The sequence below is a fragment of the Anser brachyrhynchus genome (genome assembly GCF_964034855.1).
Source record: "Anser brachyrhynchus genome assembly, chromosome: 6".
In the NCBI taxonomy this organism is placed as follows: Eukaryota; Metazoa; Chordata; class Aves; order Anseriformes; family Anatidae; genus Anser; species Anser brachyrhynchus.
In genome coordinates, this window is record NC_137700.1 from 31,457,871 (window position 1) to 31,482,661 (window position 24,791).

Genomic DNA, 24,791 nt, shown 5'->3' on the forward strand with positions numbered 1-24,791 from the left:
TACGTCTCGGAATAAAGTGACCGTGTAACGATGGGCTGGCTTTCTGCAGAAACAGGAGGAACACAGAAACTCGCTTTTGAAGGGTATGAGTGCAGCAGAGCAGCCGTTTTCCTCAAATTGAGCATGTTTAGTAGTTAATGTGCTTGGGGCTTCTCCCCCTCTGCTCAGCGTCAGCTCAGAACCACCACGGATTTATCAAACTCGTTGGTTTAGTGGAAAAACGTAACGCCTCCTTTGAAGGTTTTAGCTGGTGTTTTGAAGGAGGAGGTGTCTCGGAAGTGACACACAAGACTGGTCAGGTTACAAACCTATTTCCCTAAATAGAAAAGCTATCCAAAGAAGTGTTGGCGTGACCATGTCAGAAGGGGGGAGTTTTCTGGCCTTTGCTGGAATCAGGCTGATGTGATCTTAACTGCCCGAGGCCAGACTCAGGTTGGAGACTGTGTGCTAGGCAGGAGGGATGCTTTGAGTTCCCGTGCTGTCTCCTTGCTGGTGGAACAGCATCAGCGCTGTCTTTTCCCCCATACTGTCCCCTATGCACATGCAAGAGAAGATATTTGACTCGCAGGTGCTCAGACAGGGATTTACCTGCTCCTGGGGAAATGTTCCTGGGGCCAGCCTTTGGATGGAGCTCTCAGCTCCCACCGCTTGTCTCCGTTTGTTGTCCTTTTCTCCCTGCTCCCTGTGGTTATTCGAGGGAGTTAGGGCTCCTAGCAGGATTGTTCCGTAGATGTAAAAATGACAGGTTTAAAAAAGAAATGGAAAATACAGTGGGAAACAGTTTGTGTCTCTCTCTAGAGCTAGCTAACACCTCTTGAGCATAGATTGCATGCGCCACACTGTTTATAAAACATCTTGAGGCCAAGAATATGACTTGAATTTATTTCTCTAGGCATTAGCTATATTTAGGCAAATTAAAGGCGAGGGGAATGCGCTCCAAGAAAATACATGAGCAACGTTACACAAAGAAAATTTACTAGTCCACCGTGGAACGGTTGCCTCTGAGTTATTTCCCCAGCTCTCGTTATTGAGCAGTTGGATAGTAAAGTTAGGAGAGATTGCACAGCTGAATTATGACCATTGCTGCGTGAAGGAGCCTCACCTGCTTTATGTGGGCTGTAAAAGAAAATGGATAATGACATTTTAAAGACTTCAAAATATGGGAGGCTTAACAGAGAAGTCTGGTGTAGCTGTGGTATAGATGCTGCCTTTGCATAATGGAGCGATGCGAGAGCCGGTCTGGGGGAAATTTAGAGACTTCTCATCGCTGTGGAGCTAGAGGGAGCTTCAGATTTGCTGTTATAAATTATGAAATGAAATAATAAGTTTGAAATGAAATGTTGTAACGATTTCCTTGTTCAGTTCTTATGAAATCGATACCTCCCTATGAAGCATTTCAGTTCTGTGGAGTCAGCGTTCCCTAACAGAGCAGAATAATTCAGTAGGTTTTGTTAAAACGCACACTTGCAGGAAAAAAAAAACAACAAAGTCGGGAATTCACGAGGACAGATCATGCTGCTGCACGCGCTGGGTTTAAGTCCTGGAAATTCAACAAGGCAGAAGGCTTTGCAGCAGCAAATGCCACCTTAGTCCTGGCGTTTGCTGCTCACAGGCTGATCATTGCCCTCTTTGAATGGCAGAGGAGGTGCTTTGCCATGGTTTTTCACAGCTGTCACTGAGAGCTCTCTTACCCTTTCCTGGATTCTGGGCCCAAATGCGTTTTGTCTCGTTAAGAAATACAGCACAAAGACTTGCGTCGGATCTGTTGTGCTCGGTCTTTGTACAGAGGAACTTGAATCCCTCCTCAAAACTGATAAGAAACTGCCTCAGCATGGCAATCTGCACAGCGTTCCGGTAGATCAAAAGGGCTGTCGGAGCAGAGCTTGTTGGGAGTGGAAAAAGTTGGGTCAGTGGATGCTGTGAGCGGGCTCGGATAAAGCAGAGTCTGTTCCCAAATCTCCAAGGGCATGGCAGAGCATCGGTGGTGTAATGGGATCACCGCAGAAGCAGCTTTGCTGACGAGGCTGTAAACTTGGAGGCTTCCTACAACCAAGATAATTTGCAAAGGAACATTCTGCGTTTATCAGAAAGGAGAGATGTGTTTTGTCCTAGCACTAAGCACTAGGAACTGCCTTGGGATGCAGATGGCATTGTAGGCATCAGTGCTTTGACTGAGTCAGTTCCTCATGAGCATGAGCTATTTCCTACCTTTTTTTTTTTTTTTACATGAAACAATTATTTCAGATGTGCATTAATTCCTATTTTCATGTCTGTATTTTCACGTATTTCAGATATAAGTCGCTTCCAGTTGTGACTGTAGGTGTCTCTTTCAATAAATCCAGTAGACTTCGAACCACGTACAGAAGGTATGGCTGTAGACCCCTACTGGCATTGCTGTAGGTCCTGGTCACGTCCTGGTTCACAGCAGTGCACAGAAACGAGCAGGGAGATGGCAGGCTGCTTCTCCGGTTAGTCCGAGTGGTACAGGAGAAATCAGGATGCTTTTTGGGGAATTGACCACGTCTGCTTGAAGTGAGTTGCTCCTCGTAAGGTGTTTGCGCTTCTGCCATACCTGAGATGAGCGCCCGCATCCTATGCCGACTCGTCTCTTGTTTTTATGGAAATAAATATCTATGTGCAGGAAATATTAGCACATTGTACGTGTGCGGATGAAGGGAAGTTTGCATTGCTGACAGCACTGCAAATAATAGGAAGGGACAAAAACCGCAGGAGGTTTTTCCTGTCCATCTGTGCTGTGATGTCTGAGGATCTATCTGGCTGATGCATGTTCCAGTTCAACATTCACAAAAACCACAAATTGAGACGTAAATTTAGATTTACGAAAACTTCAGCATCTTTTGGTTAAAACATTCTTTGAAGCTGAAAGATTTTGATCATCTTATTTTACAAATCGGGTGTAAGAGGTGGGAAGGGGGGATGCACGTCCCCGTTTCCAGCACGAGGCGAGTGCAAGTGGTTATCTCGTCCTTTGTTCCTGTAGCTCCTCGGTTTCTGTGCCTACAGGTCCTGCAGTTCAGGCTCTCCTCGGTACTACAGAGGTCTCTGTACAGGAGCTGATCTTACATTCTGCATGGGTTACAATGCAGCAAGCGCAGGGCTGAGTTTTGGGCTGTAATTCCGAACTTTTTGCACTCTTACAACTTTTAATTGGGCTTCGGGTTATTTGCAGAATGGTGTTTTTTTTTTGTGATTGAATTGAGTAGTCAGTGTGAATTTTTTGCTGTTCGGGTGCATGTGAGAGAGAGAGGGAGATTTTCTAAGTGTTCAGTGTTCGCATGGACATAAACAGGTGGATTTCCAGCAGAGCCATTTGCATTTGAAAACCTGCTCTAAACGGGCTGGGATTTCCCAGGAGAAGCAGCAGCAGCAGTGAAACGCAGCGATCGATCAGCATAGAATTGTGTGAGCGTTTGATGGGCAAAATGTTGTGGTATAGAGACAGGGCCCAAGAATAAGTTCTTTGTGGTTTTGTTTCATTCCTGAAAGCTGTGACTGAGAGGCTTTTATCATTTAAAAAATAAAATTAATCAGCCACGTTTTGCCTAACCTGGAAAAACATCGGCAGGATTCTTTGCAACTGTGCCGGTTTTGTCTGTTTGTTTAATCCAATTTTGATTTAAGAAAAACTTTGAAATCATATTTTTCATTTCTGCCTGCTTATACGTCCCAACCTTAAAAGTGAAGTAATGCTCTGAGCCACTCCTTTCAGCTGCAGAGCTGAAAGCGTGTAATTTATTGTACAGAAAGATAAACTCCTTTCTTTCTTTGAAGCGGCTCGCGTTTGCTATGTTTTCTTTCTTTCTTACGAAGGAAAGCACTCCCTTACTTATCTCAACACTTCTGTCCCATGCCTCGTGTTTCAGGCCGAGTTCCTTATGGCATTTTATTTTAATTTTAAAGTTTATTTTAACTCTTTCTTAATCTGTTGAGCTGTCCAAGAAATCCGTCTGAAAAGCCGTATAGCGTAAAAAGCCCAAATAAACGCCAATGGGGACATCTGGTGGAGGACCTGGGAGTTGCCTGCGACACCCTGAATTAAACCCCTGGCTGTGTAAGCGTGAGTTAGCTCCCTGGCGGAGCATTTTGGAGCACAGCAGCTGCAAGGTGCCTCTCGTCAGCTCACCTGCCTGCTCCCTGGCAGCATCCTGCACCGCTGCAAGGCAGAGAGGAGGATCGGCAGCAGGCAGCACTCCTGAACCGGACCGGCTCCACATCACGGGAGGTTCTCCGGTGTCGTTGGACAGCAATGCGAGTAATTGGTGATGTTTTCCAGCCTGCAGCAGAAGCCCTAGTCGTCCTTCAGTGGGCAAGGGCTGCCTTGCCTCTGTCCTGAGAGCACAGCCTGGGAGAGGCCATGGGAGGAGGGCAGCAGGCCAGCCTGGTTTGGTAAATGAGCTCGTGCAGGGAGGAAGCATGAGCTTGCAGGTGGTTTTAGAAGCATGCAGGCAATACTCGGTTCATCCCTGGGGTGCTACGCCTATGTTAGAGGGCATAATGCGGCTTCCAAGCTGCTCATTTCTATGTACAGTGAAAACTATCCGGGGGGACACTGCAAGACCCCCGTTCGAGGCAGTCGGCTGGGCAGCACGCTTGCACATGCACTTCTCCAACTGCGTGCAGGTGCACCGTGCTTTAAATGCAGTGACAATGGCCGTGGCTGGTGGTTTTACTTCTGGTTCCTCCAGAAAGCAGGCACTAGCCTCTCCTCATTTGAGGCAGCAACATACACTCAGGGGTTCTGGTGTGCCTTTGGCTTGCACCAGCTGTAGGACGTGGGATTATCTGGCTTTTTTATTTCTGAGGAGGAGAGGAGGAAAAGAAAGGAATTCTTACAGTTGTGAAGAGGGGAGAATAATTTCTGGCCCTTTGTTTTGACGCAGACTATTCTGACATAGAGTGAAATTTATAGCCTATTGGTTTTCTCATTGTTTGGGAAAGAAGGAACATATTAATTATAATTCTGCACCAGAGCCGCCAGACAATTAGAAGAGAAAGTGTCTTTGACTTAGACTGTCACAAGTTGGGCAGCAGACTGTGCTTTATTAGGTATAGCAGGGCATTATTTGTGTCTAATTCACATTTCAGAATCAGTTCTCTGTGGCAAATCGGAGTTGCAAATCAAGTAAGAATTGCTGTCCCGTAGGCATCCTGTATGGCCCTCTGACTGTCTGTACCCTGTCACAAAATTAGACAAACAGTAAATTAGAGAGAGACTAATTTTATTTGAGGGTGTTCCTGTGTTAGGATTAATTTATAAACGTAATTTATAACATTTTTTTTTTTTTGCCATAGGTTTAACTCAGGATTGGGCCATTTTAAAATCAGTGCTTGAATCCAGGTGGCTCAGGGAGATCCATTTCCTGGTTCAGGTGCTTCAGCTGACTTGGGGATGCAGCAGAGCCAGCTGGGGGCAGTCGCTGTGAATAGCAGCCAGGGACTGTCCTGGTCCTCAGAAGGAATATCCCAGCAGAATTTAGGGACTAAATATTCCTTGTTTCTCTTCCTCGTAGAAAACACCTTCTGCAGCGGTGACCATGTGTCGTGGCACAGCCCTTTGGACAACAGTGAATCAAGAATCCAGCACATGTTACTGACGGAAGACCCTCAGATGCAGCCAGTGCAGACTCCTTTTGGGGTCGTTACTTTCCTACAGGTATGACACACAGCAGTGGTGGCTCTATCACTTCCTGGGCGTGGAATGCAGCTAACACTACATTTTATTTAGCTTTGATAAGTCAGATGCTTATTCACTTGTCTTCCGCCTTGCTTCCGTATTTGATTACTATGACTCTCATCTTTGAGTTGTTGCCCTGGAGGTGTTCAGTAAGGATTTTACTGGGATTGAGCAAGGGCACACTCAGTTCTCAGGATAGAGGCCTGTCTTATGCAGAAAGGGTTTACACCCTGAAACACACCTGGAGTTGAACATTACCTTACTGCTCTGAAATTTCAAACACGAGTTGGGGGAAAAAAGCTGAGATAAACACTTGTAAAAAAAAAATATATATATATATATAGGGCTAAATTCACATTAATGTTATGGCAGTATCAGTGGATGATCCGTTGGTTTCAGTTCTAGAAGAGATGTTTTTAGTAGGACTGGCAAATTATTAAAATTATTTAATGGCTGAAATGCAGCCTGCCACATAGACACAAGGATTGTTTGGAGGCTATGTGAGTTTGCCTGTACTGATCTACTGCTTAAGAAAGGTTCAGGATTGCTTTGCAAAAGAAACAGCCCTTGCATGTTAACACTACTGTTCAGAGAGGGGAGTTCCTTGGCCAAACAGGTTTGCTTGCTGTCCCAGGCTCCATTTTCTCAGTGGTGTCCAAGCTTCTCTTGGACAAGGGCTGCTTTGAACTTTTAAAAATTACATGTGGACTTACTAACCTTAGCGAACAAGCTAGCATAGTTGACACCAACTGGTGATTTTTCCCTGCTCTGTGGAGAAGCTTCAGCCATGTGGGAGAATGCAAGTGTCTGTATTTTACAGTTTAAGCTTCTGTTTGCTTCCATTTGTGCTTGGCTGTAGTTGCAGCGCATAAAGGGAAGCTCCATTATCACAGACCTGCACAAGGCAACTGCTGAGCAAGGGCAAAGGCTTTCCTGAAACTTCCATTTTGCCCAAAAGTCTGTGTTGTATCAACGGGAAAGAGATGGGTGTGGGGTTAATCAGTAAAAGGTGAACTGTAGGATCTGGAAGCAGAAGTAGAGAGTCAAGCTAAGCAGGGTGATTCCTGGCTGACTCCCCAGTTAGTGTTGCATTGGTCTGCATCCCTTCTTTAGTGCCCAGCTGTTCAGGATCAAAGGAGAGTCAGCTTGTTGCATCCTGAGGCTCTTGGCCTCCAGTCTTCTGCAGCACATACAGTTGACTTGTTTTTCCCCTTTGTTTGTTTGATGCTCGTTGTTATGGATTTCGTTTGACCCATGAGGATAAATGATTGCAAGAAGAAAAGAATGAACACAAAATAATTTCCTGTTTAGAGTCTTGCTGTTTGCATGTAATTAGTGAGTAAAGGCCCAGGGAGGGGTGTGCTGAAGGGAGGGTGATTCAGGCTGTTCACAGAGGAAGCCTGGGAGGTGGGTGGGGATGAAGTGAGTTCCCAAGGGCTGGGTCCTGAGAAAGTGAGCTCTGCGAGGGGCAGAGGAGGTAGGGTGCAGAAGTGTGCGTACATGCTGACAGGTTTCCACGCAGATCTCGGTCAGTGCAGGTACTCGCTGGCAGTAAAGGCACATCGTGTACTCCTGCTTACTGCTCTACAGGACTTAAGTTTTCAATTTTCCTGTTCTCTGATAAAGCACCACTTGAACAGATTCTGACCAAAAATTCAATGTCATTAGGAAAGAAGTCTTGAGAGACAAAGCAGAAGTCCATGGCTAAAATCTTTTCTCATCCCAGGGGGTGAATCACTGTGCTCCAAAGCACAAGCCAGTGGTTGATGGATCAAGGAAAAAATAAAAAACAACTGCCTTTCTCTGTCAAGTGAAGAATATTTCACCCCTTCATTTGAAGCGTCTGATCTCAGCTGCTGTGAGAGGGATGTCTGGTATTGTTCAGTGTGGTAGATCCCATCCTGAAGAGCAAACACATCCTGCCTTACGCAGGAAGGCAGAAGTCTGCAGTTGACTGCAGTGCAGAGTGGATTATGCGTTATGTTAGCAGCTTTACTTTATGGTGGTAGGTGAGATTTAACCGGTCAGCAAATGGAGTCAGTCAAGGATTCATGAGCACCAAAGCCTTCCTTCGTGGCAGTGAGTTTCCTGCCTGATAGAAATTGCTGGTTTGTTATCGCTTTTGCTCCTAGCAATTGGCCAACAGCACGGTGTTCTGCATGTACTCAGACCCTAACCTGTCCTGGCTTGGTTTCTCTTGTGTGGACTAGATTGAAGTCTGACAACAGACCAGTAAGCTCTGATTTTTCACCAGGCCCTCCTCTTATTTAATTCACACACTCACACACTCCATGCGACGTTAAATACTACATGCCAGGGCACTTCACATGATACTGAGGGGGCATAAGGAATTGCAGAATCTCTCTGTTGTCTCAGGCTCCATTTGTCCTCACTTGTCTCATTAGGTCAAAGGAATGGTGCTTCTCTCTATCTATACAATCTGATCCAGCACCATGTTCTTTACAGTTTTCACACAATTCCCATCTCTGTTTTTATTTATTCCAGATTGTTGGGGTTTGCACTGAGGAACTGCATGCAGCTCAACAATGGAACGGGCAAGGGATCTTGGAGCTGCTTCGGACTGTGCCAGTGTAAGTGCTCGTGTAGCCCCATCCAGAGGAGCGTACTGACAGAGAACAATTCAGTTGTTTGTTTTTATCAACAATCTTTAACTGGTTGACGGAACTTATTTAATCCCATGCTGTAGCTAGAGATGGGAATTCATTGCAAATCTGTTCACACACAGATGCTTAGATGGCAAATTAATGCATGTGGAAGCCCACATGTTCAGGGTGGAACACAATGAGCTTTTAAAAGCTAAATTTCCTGTCTTTTACACCTGCAGCATTTTCCCTTTGGTTCTTCCTGAAGGAGCCAGAACAACTGTTACTGGTGACCTCTCTGAGTAGTTCAAAAGAAAGGGAAGTGAGGGTCTGACTTAGAGTGCCTAGCAAAAGCTTGAGTGCTGTCTGAAAGTGAGAAAATCACTCTGTCTTGAAGGGTCAGTTTGCAGCAGAAAGAGTGTTCATGGAAGTGAAGTTCATTCTGTTATTTCTTCCTTGGCAAAACAAAGATATTGTTGGGTCAAGGAGGAGATGGATTTTAAATGTTGCATGCTATGTTGATGCTTTATTTGTTGCCAGGTTGCAACCAAACTTTTGACTTGCAGGCATTTGCTTTAAATGTTTTCGTCTTATATTTTGAGATTATTGCAGTGTGGTAGTAGCTCAAAACATTTTAAACAAAATAGCTTTGAATATGTGCTCCTGGGCACAATAGTACACTCTATAGTGCCACAGCGGGCTTTAATTGATTGATTATTTGGAAGAGTCTAGCCTTTGCTGCTGAATTTCTTAAACTTGAACTTTTCCCATTTAGGCACAAGTGCAAATAATTCATGTGATTGCCCTAGAGAAGAGGGAATTTGTCCATCTGCAAGCTTTGTTTCTGGGACCCCAAGACAATAAACACTGTCTGCAGCTCCCTTGACTCCTCTAAACCAATGCAGATGTAGCACCCCTCTCCCCAGTCTGTTTTCATGTTAGTTTTTGGCTTTTGTGCTGTGGCACAAGCACCTTTCCAAAGATAAAATGAAATCCAGAAATGTGTCTGATTCAAAGGCAAAGCTGCAAACTTCTGGGCTGCTGATATGGAGTTAGGGTAAAAGGCTCTTGCATCCCAGTGAGGAGCTGAAGCAGATGGCACTTCTGCAGTTACAAATTAACAGCTTCCAAAGTGATGTCAAAAAAGAGTAGCTACCGATGCCTTCGAAAACCTATAAAATATTAACCTTTATTGGTCTGACTGCAAGTGCTTTGGGAGCCTAACACAGGCAGAGCCAGAGGAGGGGGCTTTTGACTGCAATAACAAAGTATCTCATGAAAAAAAGGAAAAAAAAGAAAAACAACTCTGTGGTGATTTCACAAGACTTCAGTTTTTATTTCAAATGAAAAGCTTGTTCTGAGGCGGATTTCTACGGCCTGGGTGCACTGTGACCCAAAGTCAAGTCCCCAAGTAGTTCATCTTCACAGTAATCTGCTTTCTATCACCTTTGTTGTGGTACATCCTGACCCTTCCAACTTTCATTGCTAGCGAAAACAGGGATTGCACTGAACCATCTGAGTACTCAGCCATTAAGTACCATCTGGGCAAAATGTCTATTGTGAGGATATTCATCAGAGCAATAAGCTTTTTATGGTGCTGAACATGACTGCTGATCTCAGCAAAAAGGGAAGTCCCATTGGGACCTGGCTGCATCTTCAGATACTTAGGAGAGGTATAAATCTTGACCCCATGCCTTGCTGATCTCTCATATGCCTATATCTCATATACCAGGTTACGCTGGACTTCTCAGTCCCAGTTGCTACCTGTAAAACACAGCTCAGTCTTGTATGAGTAAGTGGGTCCACACAGGGGATAGCCTGCATCAGTCTGGACTGCCCTGCAAGACTTGGTGGTGCCAGACACTAGGCAGGTAACGGTTAGGTCCTGGAGGGCTTTCGTCACTAGCTAAACCATGTTTGCTTCATTGCCTTTCTTTCTTTGTAGAGCTGGAGGACCCTGGCTGATAACAGATATGCGAAGAGGAGAAACGATATTTGAAATTGACCCACATCTGCAAGTATGTCTTTAGTTAATAAAACATCATGTCTTTTGTAGTAGCCATTAAAACATCATGTATTTTATAGTAGCCAGGGAGAATTGGTTTAATGGCATAAACCAGTTTTATTATTTTCTGTAAAGGTGCTGTGATCTTCTAAATTTTTGCAATAATCTCAGAACAGTCTTAGAGATTCTGTTTGCCGGCTCAGAGGTGGTTCAAGAGTGCTCGTATTCTGCCCCCAGTGGATGGTGGCTTTAGGAAGAAATTTAGAGAAGCTAGGCCAAGAAAACACGGTCTCGTGCATGAGACCAATTAGTAAGATTTGTAGCATGTTTTAGACAGGAGGAAAACAGACGATGAAGAGTATAGAACGGTACCCAATTTAGAGATGGTAGAGCAGGAACTTCCTCCTTCGTTTTATATGGAAACATGAGGAGAAATAAGATGCAGAAAAATCAAAACTAGTAGTTTTTATTTCATAGCAAATGCGACAGTGTAGCTCATTCCTGTAGGATGTCACTTGAGGCCAAGTAGTTTGTATGATCTGAAAAATTATGGTGAGCCAAAAGCATCTCATGCCATTATTAGTAATACGTGCAGGAAGGTATATTAAACCTTCTGCTTCAGAGCTGAAGTTGGGAATTTCTCAAGTTTAAAGATAAGATCAGGACCTCTATGGAGGGATTACCATCCCGTGGCCTACCGCCGATTCGTGTGTTTGGGAAGCAGTTCTGTGTCCCTTCAGCAGAGCTGTGGTACTGGAGAGCAGGGGTCCAAGGCAAATCCAGCGTGGTGCTGACCTCGTTTCAGCGAATCACGGAGTATTTCCCTTTAACAGAGAACTTATGGCGTAGCCTGGGAAGGCACGTGCATACGTGCACGTTCTGTACGAGCTCTTGCGTTTGCTTATGGGCTGTGTGTCTGTATCTGATTACCCCCAGTTGCCTCACAGCATCTTTTAATTTGAAAGCTTAAGAAGGAAACCAAATTCTACTTTTACTGTTCTTAAGAGTTTGTTCATCCAAAATAACAGCCCCAGTCTGAGAGAGAAAAAAATGTTCCGCAAACGTCCCGCAGTGTGGGAGCAAATACGACTGCAAGTCCGACAGAGTTTTCAGGCTCTTCAGAATTTTGCCTGTGTGCCCTCTCCCCTCCTGGAGGGTGTTGTCTGTTCTCTGCAACAGCGGTGATTCCTCACGATAACAGGGTTTTCTTCAATTTACTGTAAATGAGAAGTGGCTCAGCTTACTGGAATCTGAGTCAGCCAAGGCAAGTTAAGGCAAATAAAGAGTACTTCTGCCTCACCAGCGTGTCCTGCCACTGACGGCTGCTCTGTCTGTGGTCTTTCCGGACTTCCTCACATTAAAACATTCCTGTTTCTGTTCTCTCTTGCTCTTTCAACAATGAGTGTGCGCAGGTGTGCGCACTGCTCCTTCCTGCCGTGCTCCTACAGACTGCGGGGAGACACGGAGCAAAATCTGCAGGGACAAGTCCCGAAAAGAGCCCAAAACCTGACCGTGGGCAGGGCTGGGCCAGCCCTCCTGCCCACAATTAGTGGGCAAAGGATAAAGTGTCATTCCCCTGGCATTTTTAGTGGTGTTACACGGCACGTGGGAGCTGAAGGGCACAACCAGCAGATAGGTGGAGGCGAGGGGGGAGAGAAAATGACTTCCCAGGGCGCGGGCAGAGCTTGTTGTGAGGCTGCTTTGTCTCTTGTGGGAATTGGTTGAGGCCTAAACCCAGCCCTGGCAGCAGCAGCTGTACTTTCTGTTCGAAGTCGCTGAGAATGGATCCCAACTAAGATGTCATCCCAGGATGTCAGCAATTAACGCTGTGGCAGCGCTGGCTGCTTTCTGTGCAGCCAGGCTTCCCTGTAGGCCGTTCAGATTTCCCTGGCAGCGCTGTCAAACAGTCCCTGTTGGTCCCCAGCTCTGTGCTGATTCTCTGTCTTAGCAGATATCTCAGAAGAGAATAAAGCTGATTTGAATTTCCTGAGTTGTGGTTGCTGCTCTGCGGGTCACGCTGCAGTGCTCTGGCTCGTTTAGAAAGGGATCAATGGCTTAGAAGAGCCTCAGAGCATCCCTCCCACATGCTGAGAGGAAAATGGGACAGAAACAGCCTTTCTTTGAGGAAGGAAAAAGCTGAACCTCCTTTGCCCTGGGCTCCTCCAACCTCCTGCTCAGGCTGCCCTTTCATGGGAGGAAGAACAGCCCCTCAGCCCAGGCACATCTTCACTGGCTAGGAAGGGGGGAAAGCACTGCTTTCCCCAAACCAAGAGCCTGTGTTGGTTATTTCATTTTATTTCTCCCCCTTTGACATCAGTGCTTGCAAACACAGGCCGCCTTAGGCCAGCTCGTTTCCATCAGCTCCCCTTGATCTCCAAGGGATGCCAGCAGAGCAGCACTTCTTTCCCCCGAGGAAGTGCTCTGCAAACCAGCTGAGATGCAGACAGGGGCTGCAGAACATCCCTCTCCCCCTCCCTGAGGCTGCATGCTGTGAGCGGGGCCTCTGGCTGCGGGGATGGAGCAGCACATCGCAGAGACGTCCAGCTCGAGTCCTCAGGGCCCTTCCTCCCTGCTCAAGGGCACGTTTGGTGGCCCTCCTTCACTTCCCAATCTCTGGAATAAAAAATAACCATGCTGACAAAATCCCCAGCTGATTTGGATTCTTCCAGAGCACTGTGGAGGGCTCCCCAAAGAGCCACGTGGGAAATCTCACTTAGAGCATCACTAGCATGTGTAGCATCAGATGCAGGGTTTTTTGTTTTTTTGTTTTTTCACAACTTCTATTTCTGGGCTAAACAACTAATTTTGTGTTTAGCATATAACAAAAGAAAATTCCAGCAGCTGTATTATTTCTCAGATTTTCCCATTACTTTTTCATAGAAGCCAGTTTCCCCTGACGCCAGAGGAAGATCCCAGCGAGTAGCCTTCTTCCAGGGAGAGAGACGGAAGGAAGGCAGTCTCTTGAACACTTAAACCTAAGCCAGGACTGCTGTGGTCTTAACCCCCGCTACAAGCCTCTGCCTCCCTTCTTGGGCCAGAGAGCCGGTTCAGGAAGGTGAAAAAGCTGGAAAAAAAAAGTCAGTTGGCTCAGGGGAAGGGGTAGGAGCACATGGAGGAGGGTGGGACTGCAGCCGCTGTGAATTACATCATCTTCAAATGCTGTGCAACCACACCCGGAGCGCTCGTGCTTATCTCTGAGCTGCTCAAATCCCCTCTTGGATGGTCACAAGAACAAGCAATGCTCTTTATAGGGTACAGTGGCTACAGCTGGGCAGGGGGAGGAGTGTGTGAGGGTTTTAGCATGGAAACTGCTTCTTGGGGAACAGATCTTGCAAAGCACTGAATGCTCCCACGGTCTCTTGACTCCAGTGGCAAGGTCAGACCCGAGGCTAGGAATAACGAGCAGCAAGGTCTGTTCCTGTGGTGTGTGACACAGCTCTGCTCTTCCCTCAAATCTTCGAAGTTTCTGCCCTGCGAGCAGTGGGACTTACCGCGTATTTTGAGGTGACCCAGCTGTATGTAGTGAGATGCAGATCGCTGAGTGGTGTGAGAACTGACAGCCCTACAGAGCAGAGGAAAAACGAGCCGGATTTATTTGGTGCCAGTAGAGGTACCAGCGTTATGAGCAGCCCTTCCTCGGTGTAACCCAGCCCTAAGTCTGTTCAGCTCAACATTACCCCCTTGTGGGAAATGGGTGGAAATTCAGAGTAACGACTGTTCCCGTTAGCAGGTGGGTGTCTGCTGGAAGTTTTGGGTGCAGCTCAGGGGACAGTCTTGCTGGCAACAGATACACGTGTCCTTGAAAAAATGCATGGTGTCCAGGAGCATCCAGCTGCTTGGTGGTGGTGTGTGACACCAAACGGTGGTTACATGCTTGGAAAGTCCACCTTGCAAGGGAGGGAGCTTGCGTTTTTTGACTTTGACACTTGCGTGTAGACCGATGTCTCCTCGCACATCTGTCCTTAACTGAACAGGCCAGCACAGTAAAAAGCAGTGTTGTACGGGCAGTTTGCAAATGGTGAACTCCTGGGAACGATGGGTCTCTGTGCGAACTTTTTGTTTTGGGACTCTTTGGTAAATTTGGAAAGGGATCTCAGTTATTCGTGGGGTTGTTATCAGTAGCATGTAACAGGTAGAGTGAGAAGTTGTGCTTCATATAGGAGTATAGAAATACTTTGGGTGTCAACTTGAGCTAACGTAGAAGCAACCCCAGAACCCATACCCCAGAACTCTCATTTCCACTTCTGTGGAGCAGGGAGGAAAGGCTACGGGTTCAGCTCAGCCTGCCATGAAGAAGGTTGTTCCAGTTCACATCAGCTGCCAGATTTGGCTCAATGTCCGGTCATCCTTAGCTGATATATCAAAGCACAGGTACTGGAGAGCGGAGGGGGAGATGTAGGAGCTGCTGATGGCAGCCGTGCTCACACTGCACGGAGCCAGGGTGGGTTCCAGCTCAGGGTCAAGTCACACCCAAAAAAGTCGTGGGGTTTTGGATCTTTTCAAGCAGGAGAGAGTCGATAAAGGGATTGAGACAGATGGCTCAAACCTGAGTGGAGTGAGTGCCAAATGTGCCTGGGACGATCTCAGCCGGCCCCCCGAGGATGATGAAGACAGCAGGAGCATTTGCATTGGGACCCAGCCGCGGCGGCTCTCCGGGAAAGGTAAGAGGACCTGGGCTGAGTTGCTGTCATGGGTTTTTGGCCTGTTCTCTGACCAGTCTGGGCAGCATTGTGGGGTTCATTTAAAAAAAAAAATCACCACTCATGCTGGGAGGCTCAGTGTATCTCAGGAACAAAACGAATTTTGGTGTGGCCTCTTTGAGGAAGACAGGAGATAGAGAAAGAGATCTTTGCATTGTTTTCTCTAAATGCATCTTTCAGGTTTTAGGCTATTTGTAATCTAAATCTGCGAAGTTAAACTGCGAACTAGGTGAAACCAGGACTGTTAGCACCTGCAGGGTGATACAACTGCATTTTCCCAGGCTGTGTTTCCTTTTTAACTTTGTCTTTTGCTTCTTGGGTGGCACATTGGACTGACACTGCATGTTGCTGTAGCTGAACTCAAGTGGATCTTGCAAATACGGAACTTTAGAAAGAAAAAAAATTGAATACATTGGAGTTCCCCTTTGCAGTGAGATGCTGTGTCAGGGTACAGATGTTGTGGCCATTAAGCATGCTTGAAATTGCTATCTTTCAAATGGGCAAAGTAACATAAAATTTGAGGGCTTGAGATTTCTTGGACTTAATGATGTTTTCCTTAAGAATATCTTAAGTCTATGATATCCGGTTTTTAAGTCCATGTTTTAAAACAAACAACCCTATATGCATATACGGATCTGTCTGGCTTCTGTGCATGTATTTTGAACCGCATTGGATCTAAAAAGAATAGACAGTATTCTTCCTCAGCTGTGCAAATGAAAAGCCTGGGACAGGCATAGATGATATTTGTATGTCATATCCTTCGAAAGATTTTGAAATCATTTGGATATTTTTTCCTCCACCTAATTATCAGAAAAGATCAGGAAACTTCTATGCAAGTTAAGAAAGCATCCTGTTAAAGTATTTGGCCAATCAACATCATAGGAAAATGAAAAAGCAAGAACACTGCCTCTGAGCTGCATATTTTGCATTTTATTTTCACACGTGAGCTTGAGGTTGAAGTTTACCCTGCATAAAATGACTTTCTTCTTGTGAATCTGGTTGTAAATGAATCATCAGATTTACGAAGCCATTTGTAAAAACTGTAGGATCTCCTCGAACTCATTTGGTAAAGGAACAGGCTCCTATTATGCCTAATGAGAAAAGTGACTTCCAGCACGAAGGCTGGCTGTGTCAAGAGGTTCTGCAAGAGCTTCAGGTACAGCAAACACCTCCTTTATGAAAGGGTACAAAACTACCCAGAATTTCCTTGTTGGGAAAAGCTTTCAGTTCTCCTTGCTTGACATAACCTTGCGGCCCAAAACATGAGAATTCAAGCTGACTTTTTATAAAGTGAAATAACTGCTAAGGTGCAGGAAGGGCCGTTAAGAATTCACCCATAGTATTTCTTTATTTCGTTCTGAAGGGGAAGAGTTTAGATGAAATACACCGTAGAGACAGGCCTTTTAAGAAAAGCTGGTGTCTCCTTGTGTTATATGATGTTTCTTGGGACTCTGAGTCACACTAAAAAAATTCTCTTTGCAGATACAGAACAAATCAGGGAGACTTTGCGGAGAGGGCTTGAGATTAACAGCAAACCTGTTCTACCTCCAATAAATGCACAAAGACAGAATGGGTTGAACCATGACCGAGCACCGTAAGTTTCGTCATGCATTCTCAGGTGATGGGAGTAGGAATACTCAGAGCTCAGACTGTAAAACTCACAGCTGGGTGGGAAAAGGCTTGGCAGGCAGAGAAGAAAGATGATAGCAAACACTTGCAAAGGGCAAAGACAAAGGAAGAATCAGGATGGTTTGGGTTGGAAGGGACCTTAAAGACCATCTAATTCCAGACCCTTGCCGTTGGCTGGACTGAGCCCTATATAATGTACTGTCAAACAGTGCTGAGGTGGCATAGATGAGCATTTGCTGATATTTTTGCCTGCACGTTTTGATTGCAAGCTCATAATTAGAAACCTTTTGATTAAAACATTGATATTTTTAAAGTGACTTTGGTCTTGCCTAAGCAGGCAGGTACTGTCAGTAATCACCTGCCAATTATCACCCTCCTATCTAATGGTCTGTACACTAACAGGTGAGTAAAGTGGGACTAGGTGGGCCTGGAGATCTGTCCTCATTTGTAAATTTTGGCTTCAGCAAATCTATAGGAAATTACCTGTGGTTTCAAGCCATCTGCAATATCTTCACTTCAGCCTTTTTGTGTTTCTTCCCGTTCCATTTTAGGCTGGTAACTAGTTTAATCTCTTCCATCAATCATAATGTTTTCATCTAAGTGATGCAGAAGGCATGTATCTTTGCGGTACTCTTTTTGTCTTGGTATTTCCTAGTCTCCCGTGCACATTTGTGCTTTCTCACTTCAAGAATAAAGATCATCATGAAATCAGCTCTTTCCTGTAGTGCCAGGCAGGAGCAGCACCCTGCTCTGTTTCCATTCCAATTTCATTCTTGATCAAGCATTTCACAGGAAAAATATTACTCCTACTTAATTAGGATTCTGATGTCCTTTCTTGTTCCATTTTCTGGGTGACCTCTGATTTAGTTTGCATATAAATATTTCCGGGTACTTTGGGAAAGTATTATGTCAATTGCTGATACTGTGTACTAATAAGTAAGACGAGATACTGGTGCTTACAAAAAAAATAGTATCAGGTGGTTTTAGTATTGTTTTAGGAATAATGTTATTTTTGATATGTAGTAATTATATGGAGCCAGATTCTTACCTGACTCTGATTCTGAGTAGTACTTCTCTGCCTGAAGGTTGGTCCCATTGGCCCCACTGAAAAAATCAGATGATATCATCTCATTTGCAAGAATCAATCACTGCCAGCCTTAAAAGTACTGAGCAGGATTTCTCGCTGATGCCAGGCTCCTGCATAAATCTGCATGGCAGTAAAAGCTTTCTGTTTGCAGCAGCTGGGAGAGACCAGAAACATTTTGGGTGTTCATCAGGACAGGGAGGCAGCCGATGGGTAAGCCACAATGCTGGGAGGCAGTTGTTGCTTAGATAAGAAAGCTGTGTGCCATTCAGGGTATGATAAACAGAGATGTGCTCAAGACAGAGTGCTGAAACATTAGTAGAGGTCTGTGATGGAGCACACAAATATTTACCTGAGCTTTTAGCTGTTCTGAGACAGAGAGGAAGGCAGGTCAAATTCAGAGCTTCATATCCATGATAGTACCCTTTGTAGCAAAGCTCTCTTACCTGTAGCAGCTGCACGCCCGTCCTCCCTGAAGCATGAATGGTAGGAATGGCTGGTTCCCAGTGTTTGTCTCCTGGAAGATCAATACATTGCTCTGAGGTCTGTGGTTGCTGCTGTGGAAGCTGATAGCTAGCCTGGTTCTCCATAATAGCAATGCAGTTAAAGAAAGAGAGCTATCAGGCTGCTCTGTGTCTTACTGGTGGTCACTCTGGTTTACATCTGATCTCCTCAACTTAAACAGCGGTGTGTCCTAATACCTCCTTTCTGTCTCCTCCCTGACTACTTTTAGAGGAGTTTGGAAAAGGTCTTTTTCGATTTGTGCAGTGGTTTTTCTTCTCCAGTTCGTGTAACAGATACAATGGGACTTGTTTGATGCGTTGTCTTCATGAAATTGGTGATTTGTACCGTCAAGCAGTCTTTACTCATAACTTCTAACTAACTTGTAGTTAAATCAGACCTGATGATTACCCTTATTTTAGTGAAAACTTACTAGTCAACATTTTTTTCAGCATGGTGTGGTACAGATGAAGCAGCAGAGGAAGATCTTACTAGCTCTTGGCCTTTCTCAATATACTGTCTCTGCATGAGCATTTGAGCAAGGTTCACAACCTGCTCTTAACCACGTGTACATGGTCTGGAGTCTCTTATCTCCCACTGTTGCAGGGGGATGTAGCTTAGGAGTTCAGTTTTTGCATGGAGTAGTATACCTCCATCCAAATCCCCAAGGGGAACTGCCGGTGTTAAACCACGACACTACTGCAAAGGCTGAGGCATGCAAGACAAAACCCAGTGCAGATACAGTAACGTCACAGGACTTAGAGGCACCTGAGAAGGACAGCCCTGCACATAGATCTAGTCCTGCTGGTGCAATCCTGCTTGGGCCTGGTAGAGCTGGGTCTCAGTTCTGGCCTTCCCTATGAATCTTGTGTAATGAAAGGCAAGTCATCCAGCTATTGAGCTTCAGTTCTAAATCTATAAAATGGGACTAATAACAATGTCATCTTCTTGAGGCACCACAAGGATAAATATGTTAACGATTACGAGGTGCTGGCTGATGGGAACCAGGCTTGAGTGTAATCATATCCTGCACTGTACACACCAGACCATAAAATATCAAACCCATGGTTCGTTGCAAGGGTCCTGCGAATAACTGGTGCACTCGGGGCTCCTCAGGAACCTGACAGAAGCACTCTGTTGGGGCATGGCAGATTGTTCCAAATGTATTTTCCATAGGGAGCACCACAGAACCCCGTGGCTGTCAAATTTGCACCCAGCTGACATTAGGATGTTAAAGGCTGACATAGACTCTAATGGCTTCGTGCAGAAGAGGAATGTGCTGTTTATTTATCATAGATTTGCAGCCACTGGCTGCTTTCATAGTAGCTTTCTTCCCTTTCTTTTATCGTAACCCTACCACCCACACGCAATAATCTGTCAGGGTTTAAAGCAGACAACCTGTTCTGCATTCAGTGTCACTAAATAGCGTCAGAAACACTCAAACTTTTGAATATTTATTTGTATAAAATTTTGGAGATCCAGATTCCACGTGAATTTCCCCATCTTTGTGGTGTTACAGTTTTTGGTGCTTATGCAAAATCCTCACATTGTTTGGTTCCAGATAGGGCTTGATTCAGCAAGACACATACTTACATGTTAAGCATTCATATTAGCAGTTGTTCACTGTCCCAGAATCCTAAAAAAAAAAGTTCCTTTGAGAAAAAAGCTGGTTTCTGTCAAAACCCTGTTGGGCAGCTGTAGCACTTTGATTCATTAGTGTTATTACTGTAGACTATGTAGCCATTTTTTCTCCTAAGGATATGAATAAAGGCACTCTTAATGCTTAAAACTGCATTGGACATCTGTTTCTCCAAATGACTGTTAGCTCAGTTCATAAGCAGCCATTAAATCAGTTTGTATGCATTTAAAAAAAAAAAAAAGGAAAATTAATCTTTGGAAACATGACTAATCATTTTGACCATAGGTAACATAATACTCCTGATTACACCTTGGAAAAATGAGGCATGTATGAATCTGAATCTACTTGCCAGTGGCTTGTTATTTATTTCTTAGGACCCCTCAGCTTGGTAGGTGCTGTTGAGACACAAAAAGGCGATGCTCCCAGGCTCTTGGTGTGCACATTCACTGTCGCTGGATGCTGCGAGCTGTTCCCAACAGGGAGCGTTGAGATGTCAGACTAAACACTGGTGCTGCTAAGACCTCGGTGGGCTGGAGGCTCCAGATGTCAGAGATCAGTGACACTTGCAAAGCCTTGCTCCGTTCGCTGTTTAATTTCTCAATGTAGGAGATTCCACGGCTGAGTCTGTAATAGTTCCTGGCAACTGGTTCAGTGCTGTCCTGTGAGGTAGGGGAGTAGTATCCCCGTTTTACACGTGGGGACAGAGGAGTTAATTTGCCACAGTTGCGGTGAGAGCCAGGGTTGGGATAGGGGAATTCTTGACCTTTTCCACCCCTCAAGGGTCCCCTTTATCACGCAGCATTGCTGAAAGTGATGTTTTTCTGCCCCTTGGCTGACTCAGTTCTACTGCTCCTGTCAGCGGAGGCATGGAATAGAAACCTAGAGCTAGCAAGCTGCATTGCTGCATAAGTTGAGGCTAAAATTATCAGTAATTGCTACACTTCATTGCTCCAGGATTCAGGTAGTGCCCACGCACATCCCTGTTGTCTCAAGGTGAGGTTTGAGTAGTGGAAAAAGGTCTCCCGAGGCTGGATCAATTTGACAAAACACAAGGTTTATCCAGCGTCTCCTTACAGTTTATCACTCTCCCTCTTGTCGAGGAGGATGAAGCAGTGTGGTTCAACAGGCCGCTCACGCATGGTTCCCATATTTCTGTCTGGGATTTCCCAGGCAGCAACGTGCTCTGGTCCCCCCCGGGCCACTCATGCACAGTGGTCATTTGTCCAGGAGCCCACAGCAGATGCCCCAAAGACCTCAAATCCCATCTGCGTTCAATTTCCCGGCAGAAAAAAACAGGCTGAGTCTAGGGATCCCTTAACATATGGTAGCTCTGTGCCAGTGTGCTAATTCCATCCAGCCCTGAACAGTTTCCAGCTGCGCAGGGAAATGAAGGCAGGTTCCTGGCAAACAGAGCGGGGAGCGAGCCTCTGGCAGGTGGGGCTGGCAGGACCGTCCTGGCCGTGACCTCCTGGGGCAGGGCACCCTGAGCATCTCAGGTTGGTGGCCTTCCCTTGTGGGAAGAGGGAGTTGTTGTGTCACTCCAGAAGTCCTCCGAGATCACGGTGTGATGCAGTGCCAGGTTCGGAGCGTGTGAATAAGAGTGCAGCCGCTTGCAAGACCGGAGGCCGCTCTCCGTGCAGTCCCTTTGACTCGGGAAGTAGGGCGTGCTGACCCCTCCTTCCAGTAAACGCTGTGCGTAGCATTGGGTTAATGCAAATTAACGAGCTCCATCTGAGCAGCGTTTCTGAGGAAGCTCTTAAGGTGATATCAAGATGTAGAATTTGCTTTGAGGCAAGTCTGCACTTTGCTTCTTCCAGTCGCGCTAGGTTTTGCTTGCTGCTTTACTTGGGCGGAGGGGAGCTGTTGTCTGTGTAGCTGGTTTCCTGTCTTCAGTTCTTGGAGGCAACGTTTTACATAAAGGGGAGCATTTCAGCATTCTCTGAAACTGTCTAGTTCTGGCTAGACTTTCTGATTCTGCAACCACTAAGCTGTAAGTTTCCAAGCCAGTCCTGCTTATTTAGGCATGCTCTCTCATCGAGACACCATTCAGTGGTGTCTTGCTTGAGTAAGGAATGCTGAAGGGGGGGAGGCAATGTGCTTTAGGGAGTGTCTCTCAGCATGAGCCTGAGTGCTGGGTGACAAGTCTGCGAACTAGAAAAGCGAATGGCTGGAAAACCAGTGTCAGGAGAAGTGCAGAATGGTCACCATGCTAGTAATTTGCACTTCTGCATAGTTTTCCCCATCTGAGAATCCAAAAGTGCTCTGCAAACATTGACTTAATCCTTGCAACACCCCTTCGTGGAAAAATGTCTCGGTTTTACAGGCAGGGAACCTGATGCACACAAGAGTTGTTTGAGCCTGCAGGGTGCCGGTGGCACAGCCTGAATCTCTCAGTCCTAGTTCAGCTGTAGGTCTGGAACAGCCTGGCCCCTGCAAGCACTGACAGCAGTTATTATGCAGCTTTCCAAAGGGATATGTGAGCGGCAAGAAGATTGTTGCTGCTGGCGTTGTCCTTGGAGCCCTTCTGCGCCAGGGAACGCACACAGAGCATCTTTACCGTCCGGTTGAACCAGGATGGTGAGCACCCAGATCTGAGCGCCTCAGCGAGCCTTGGCTCCGTGCGACCACAGCAGGAGCTGTGCAGCAGCGTCCTCCCCACTTCGGCACTTGCCTCCGTGCCTCTGTGACGTGTCCCTAACTCTGTGTGCCAAGATGCTCGGGGCTCTTTCCCACAACTGCTGGTTTGCCCTTCAGGGGAAGCTGTGGGAAAGACACTGGAAGATTGCCGACGCTTAAGTGATCTTTGACCATATCTTCATTAGGGAGTGAGGAAGTTTGAAATAGCCCCAGTTGGGAAGGGAGAAAGGAAGAAAAAAAGCAGGCCAGACTTTCTTTCCCAGCTGCTGTAAGCTTGCTCTGTGCCTGCTAACTCGTGGTGCTGGGGTTTGTACTTAGGAAGCGAGGAGCGGTGACTGCAGGTCGGGTTAGCGATGCGGTGGGCACCCACTCGTACAGAGTCACTGCCGTGGACAGCTTCCAAGAGTCTGGCCTTTGTGAGTTCAGTACCCAGGGTGGTGACTTGGAAACGCCGAGGAATTACGCTCCGTGTCAGTGACAGAGCTTGGAAGGGAATTGAGACCTCCTTCAGTGACAGATCCCTGAGATCAAACGCTCTGATCATCAAGCGGAATGCAAATGCAAGAATAAATAAACCTTTCTTAATCCAATCTGGTTATTCTTGAATCCCATAAAATAACTGCCATGGGGACTGCTCGAGAGGAGCCTGCCGTAAACATGACTTATAAGGAGGGGACATCCAAACTTTGCGCAACCCGCTGATTGCATTGGCCATTCTCCAGGATCCCCAAGGGCTGCTGCTAATTGGCAGAAAATTAAGCAGATTGCAGCCACCCTCGTCTTTAATACAAGGAGAGGGCCCCCAGGAGGCTGCAGGTTGCAGCGTGTGGCTGCTCCCGTCGAGAAGGAGTGCAGCACGCTGGGACCTGTAGTCTCCGCGGGCCCTTTCTCCCTGTGGGCAGAGGTCTGGGAAGGCTGCAGTCCACGTTGGACCCCTTTGCAACAGCTTGACCACCCCTCTCCCTAAAACTTTGCTTTAAAAATCAAGTACGACTTTGGTTAAGTTCATGAAGTGTTAATCAGCATTCACAAAATTAAAAAACAAAACAAAAACAAACATAATTTCCTCCCTCCCTCTCTCCTCCGCCCAGAAGCAGACTACTGGTAGAAACCAAAGCTGGAAAAAATAGTTGAAAGTCAGCTAAAGTCACCTTGGTAACTGCAGCAATACACTTGCCCAGAACAGGAGACATCAAACCCAACTACAAACAGCTTTAAAGAAACAAAAAGAATGTAATCATCTAAAGAATTAATCTGACAACTGCCCACGTTTACACCTCCCACAAGCTCCCAATCAGTGGGAAATGCGCTTTAATCTCCTCCAACTCCCCTCCAGTTTCACAAAACACTAGATGTGCAGTCCTTAAACTGGGGCATTTCCGGCATGCTGCTTCCATTTAAATCTCCTGCTTTCCCTAATGCAGCAGCCCTGGCTTTTGCAGACTTGTTTTTTCTGGACACTGAGAAACATGATTTTTTTTTGTGTGGGTTGGATGAAGTATTAAATCTGGAATAGACAAAGTTTGCAACATTTTACGTGATAGTCAGCTAGATCTTAGTCATAACAAATAAAACTCCATCAAATTCTGCTGCTGATTTATTTGGTGATGGGGCGGAGGAAGCAAAGGCTTACGGGTAACTGACAGTCGTAAAACCAGGGATGTTAGTGTTAGAAAGCAAACTTTTTCTAAATTTTCTTCTACGGCTGAAACGTACAAGCTGTGGATGGCAGTGTGTGTTACAATGTGAACTCTAATCTTATTAATAACACCCTACAAGTCCTGCTGACCCTCCATCTGGGCTATCACCCTTTGGAAGAATCAGCACAAGGATTTCCGTTCCCAGTGGGAGAATTTTAATGCGTCTTGCAGAGTCCCTGCACATGCTCGGAGTCTGAGAGGCAGACTTGTGGCCTTCCTCAAGCACCTTTCTTTCACTTGAGCACCTCCATTTTACAAACTGTAAGCCTGTAAATACCCTTCAAATCGTGCTTTTGTCTGTTTTATTTTCATTAAGTTGCATATCCCGGGATATAATAACTGCGGAGGCAGCGGTGGGTCGTGCGGGCCTACTTCCTCGCCTCAGCCACCGCGTGGGTCTGACCACTGGTCCACAGACTGGATGTAGGCCATGGGATGCCCGTGCCCCCCACCACCACCTTTCCAGCGTGTTTGCAGGACGCTCACAAAAGCACAGCAGGGCCCCAGCTGGGTCGGCGAGCTTTGGGGTCCCTTGCTGGGGAGGTGGGACCGATCACCTCTCGGCCCTGAGGTGGCGATTTCTGCTGAGGCGGAAAGT

At 46.1% G+C, this 24,791-nt stretch overlaps 1 protein-coding gene across 2 annotated transcripts in view; it reads left to right on the forward strand.

Moving 5' to 3' along the window:
- SUFU (SUFU negative regulator of hedgehog signaling) overlaps window positions 1–24,791 on the forward strand; it is an 83,884-nt gene that overhangs the window by 37,756 nt on the left and 21,337 nt on the right. The window contains exons 4-8 of one of the 2 annotated variants that reach the window (XM_080596907.1): window positions 5,532–5,674; window positions 8,201–8,286; window positions 10,244–10,316; window positions 14,808–14,964; window positions 16,486–16,597. In XM_080596907.1, coding sequence (XP_080453033.1) covers window positions 5,532–5,674; window positions 8,201–8,286; window positions 10,244–10,316; window positions 14,808–14,964; window positions 16,486–16,597 — 571 coding nt within the window. The remainder of the gene's footprint in view (window positions 1–5,531; window positions 5,675–8,200; window positions 8,287–10,243; window positions 10,317–14,807; window positions 14,965–16,485; window positions 16,598–24,791) is intronic. The other variant, XM_080596908.1, reaches the window with a different exon arrangement.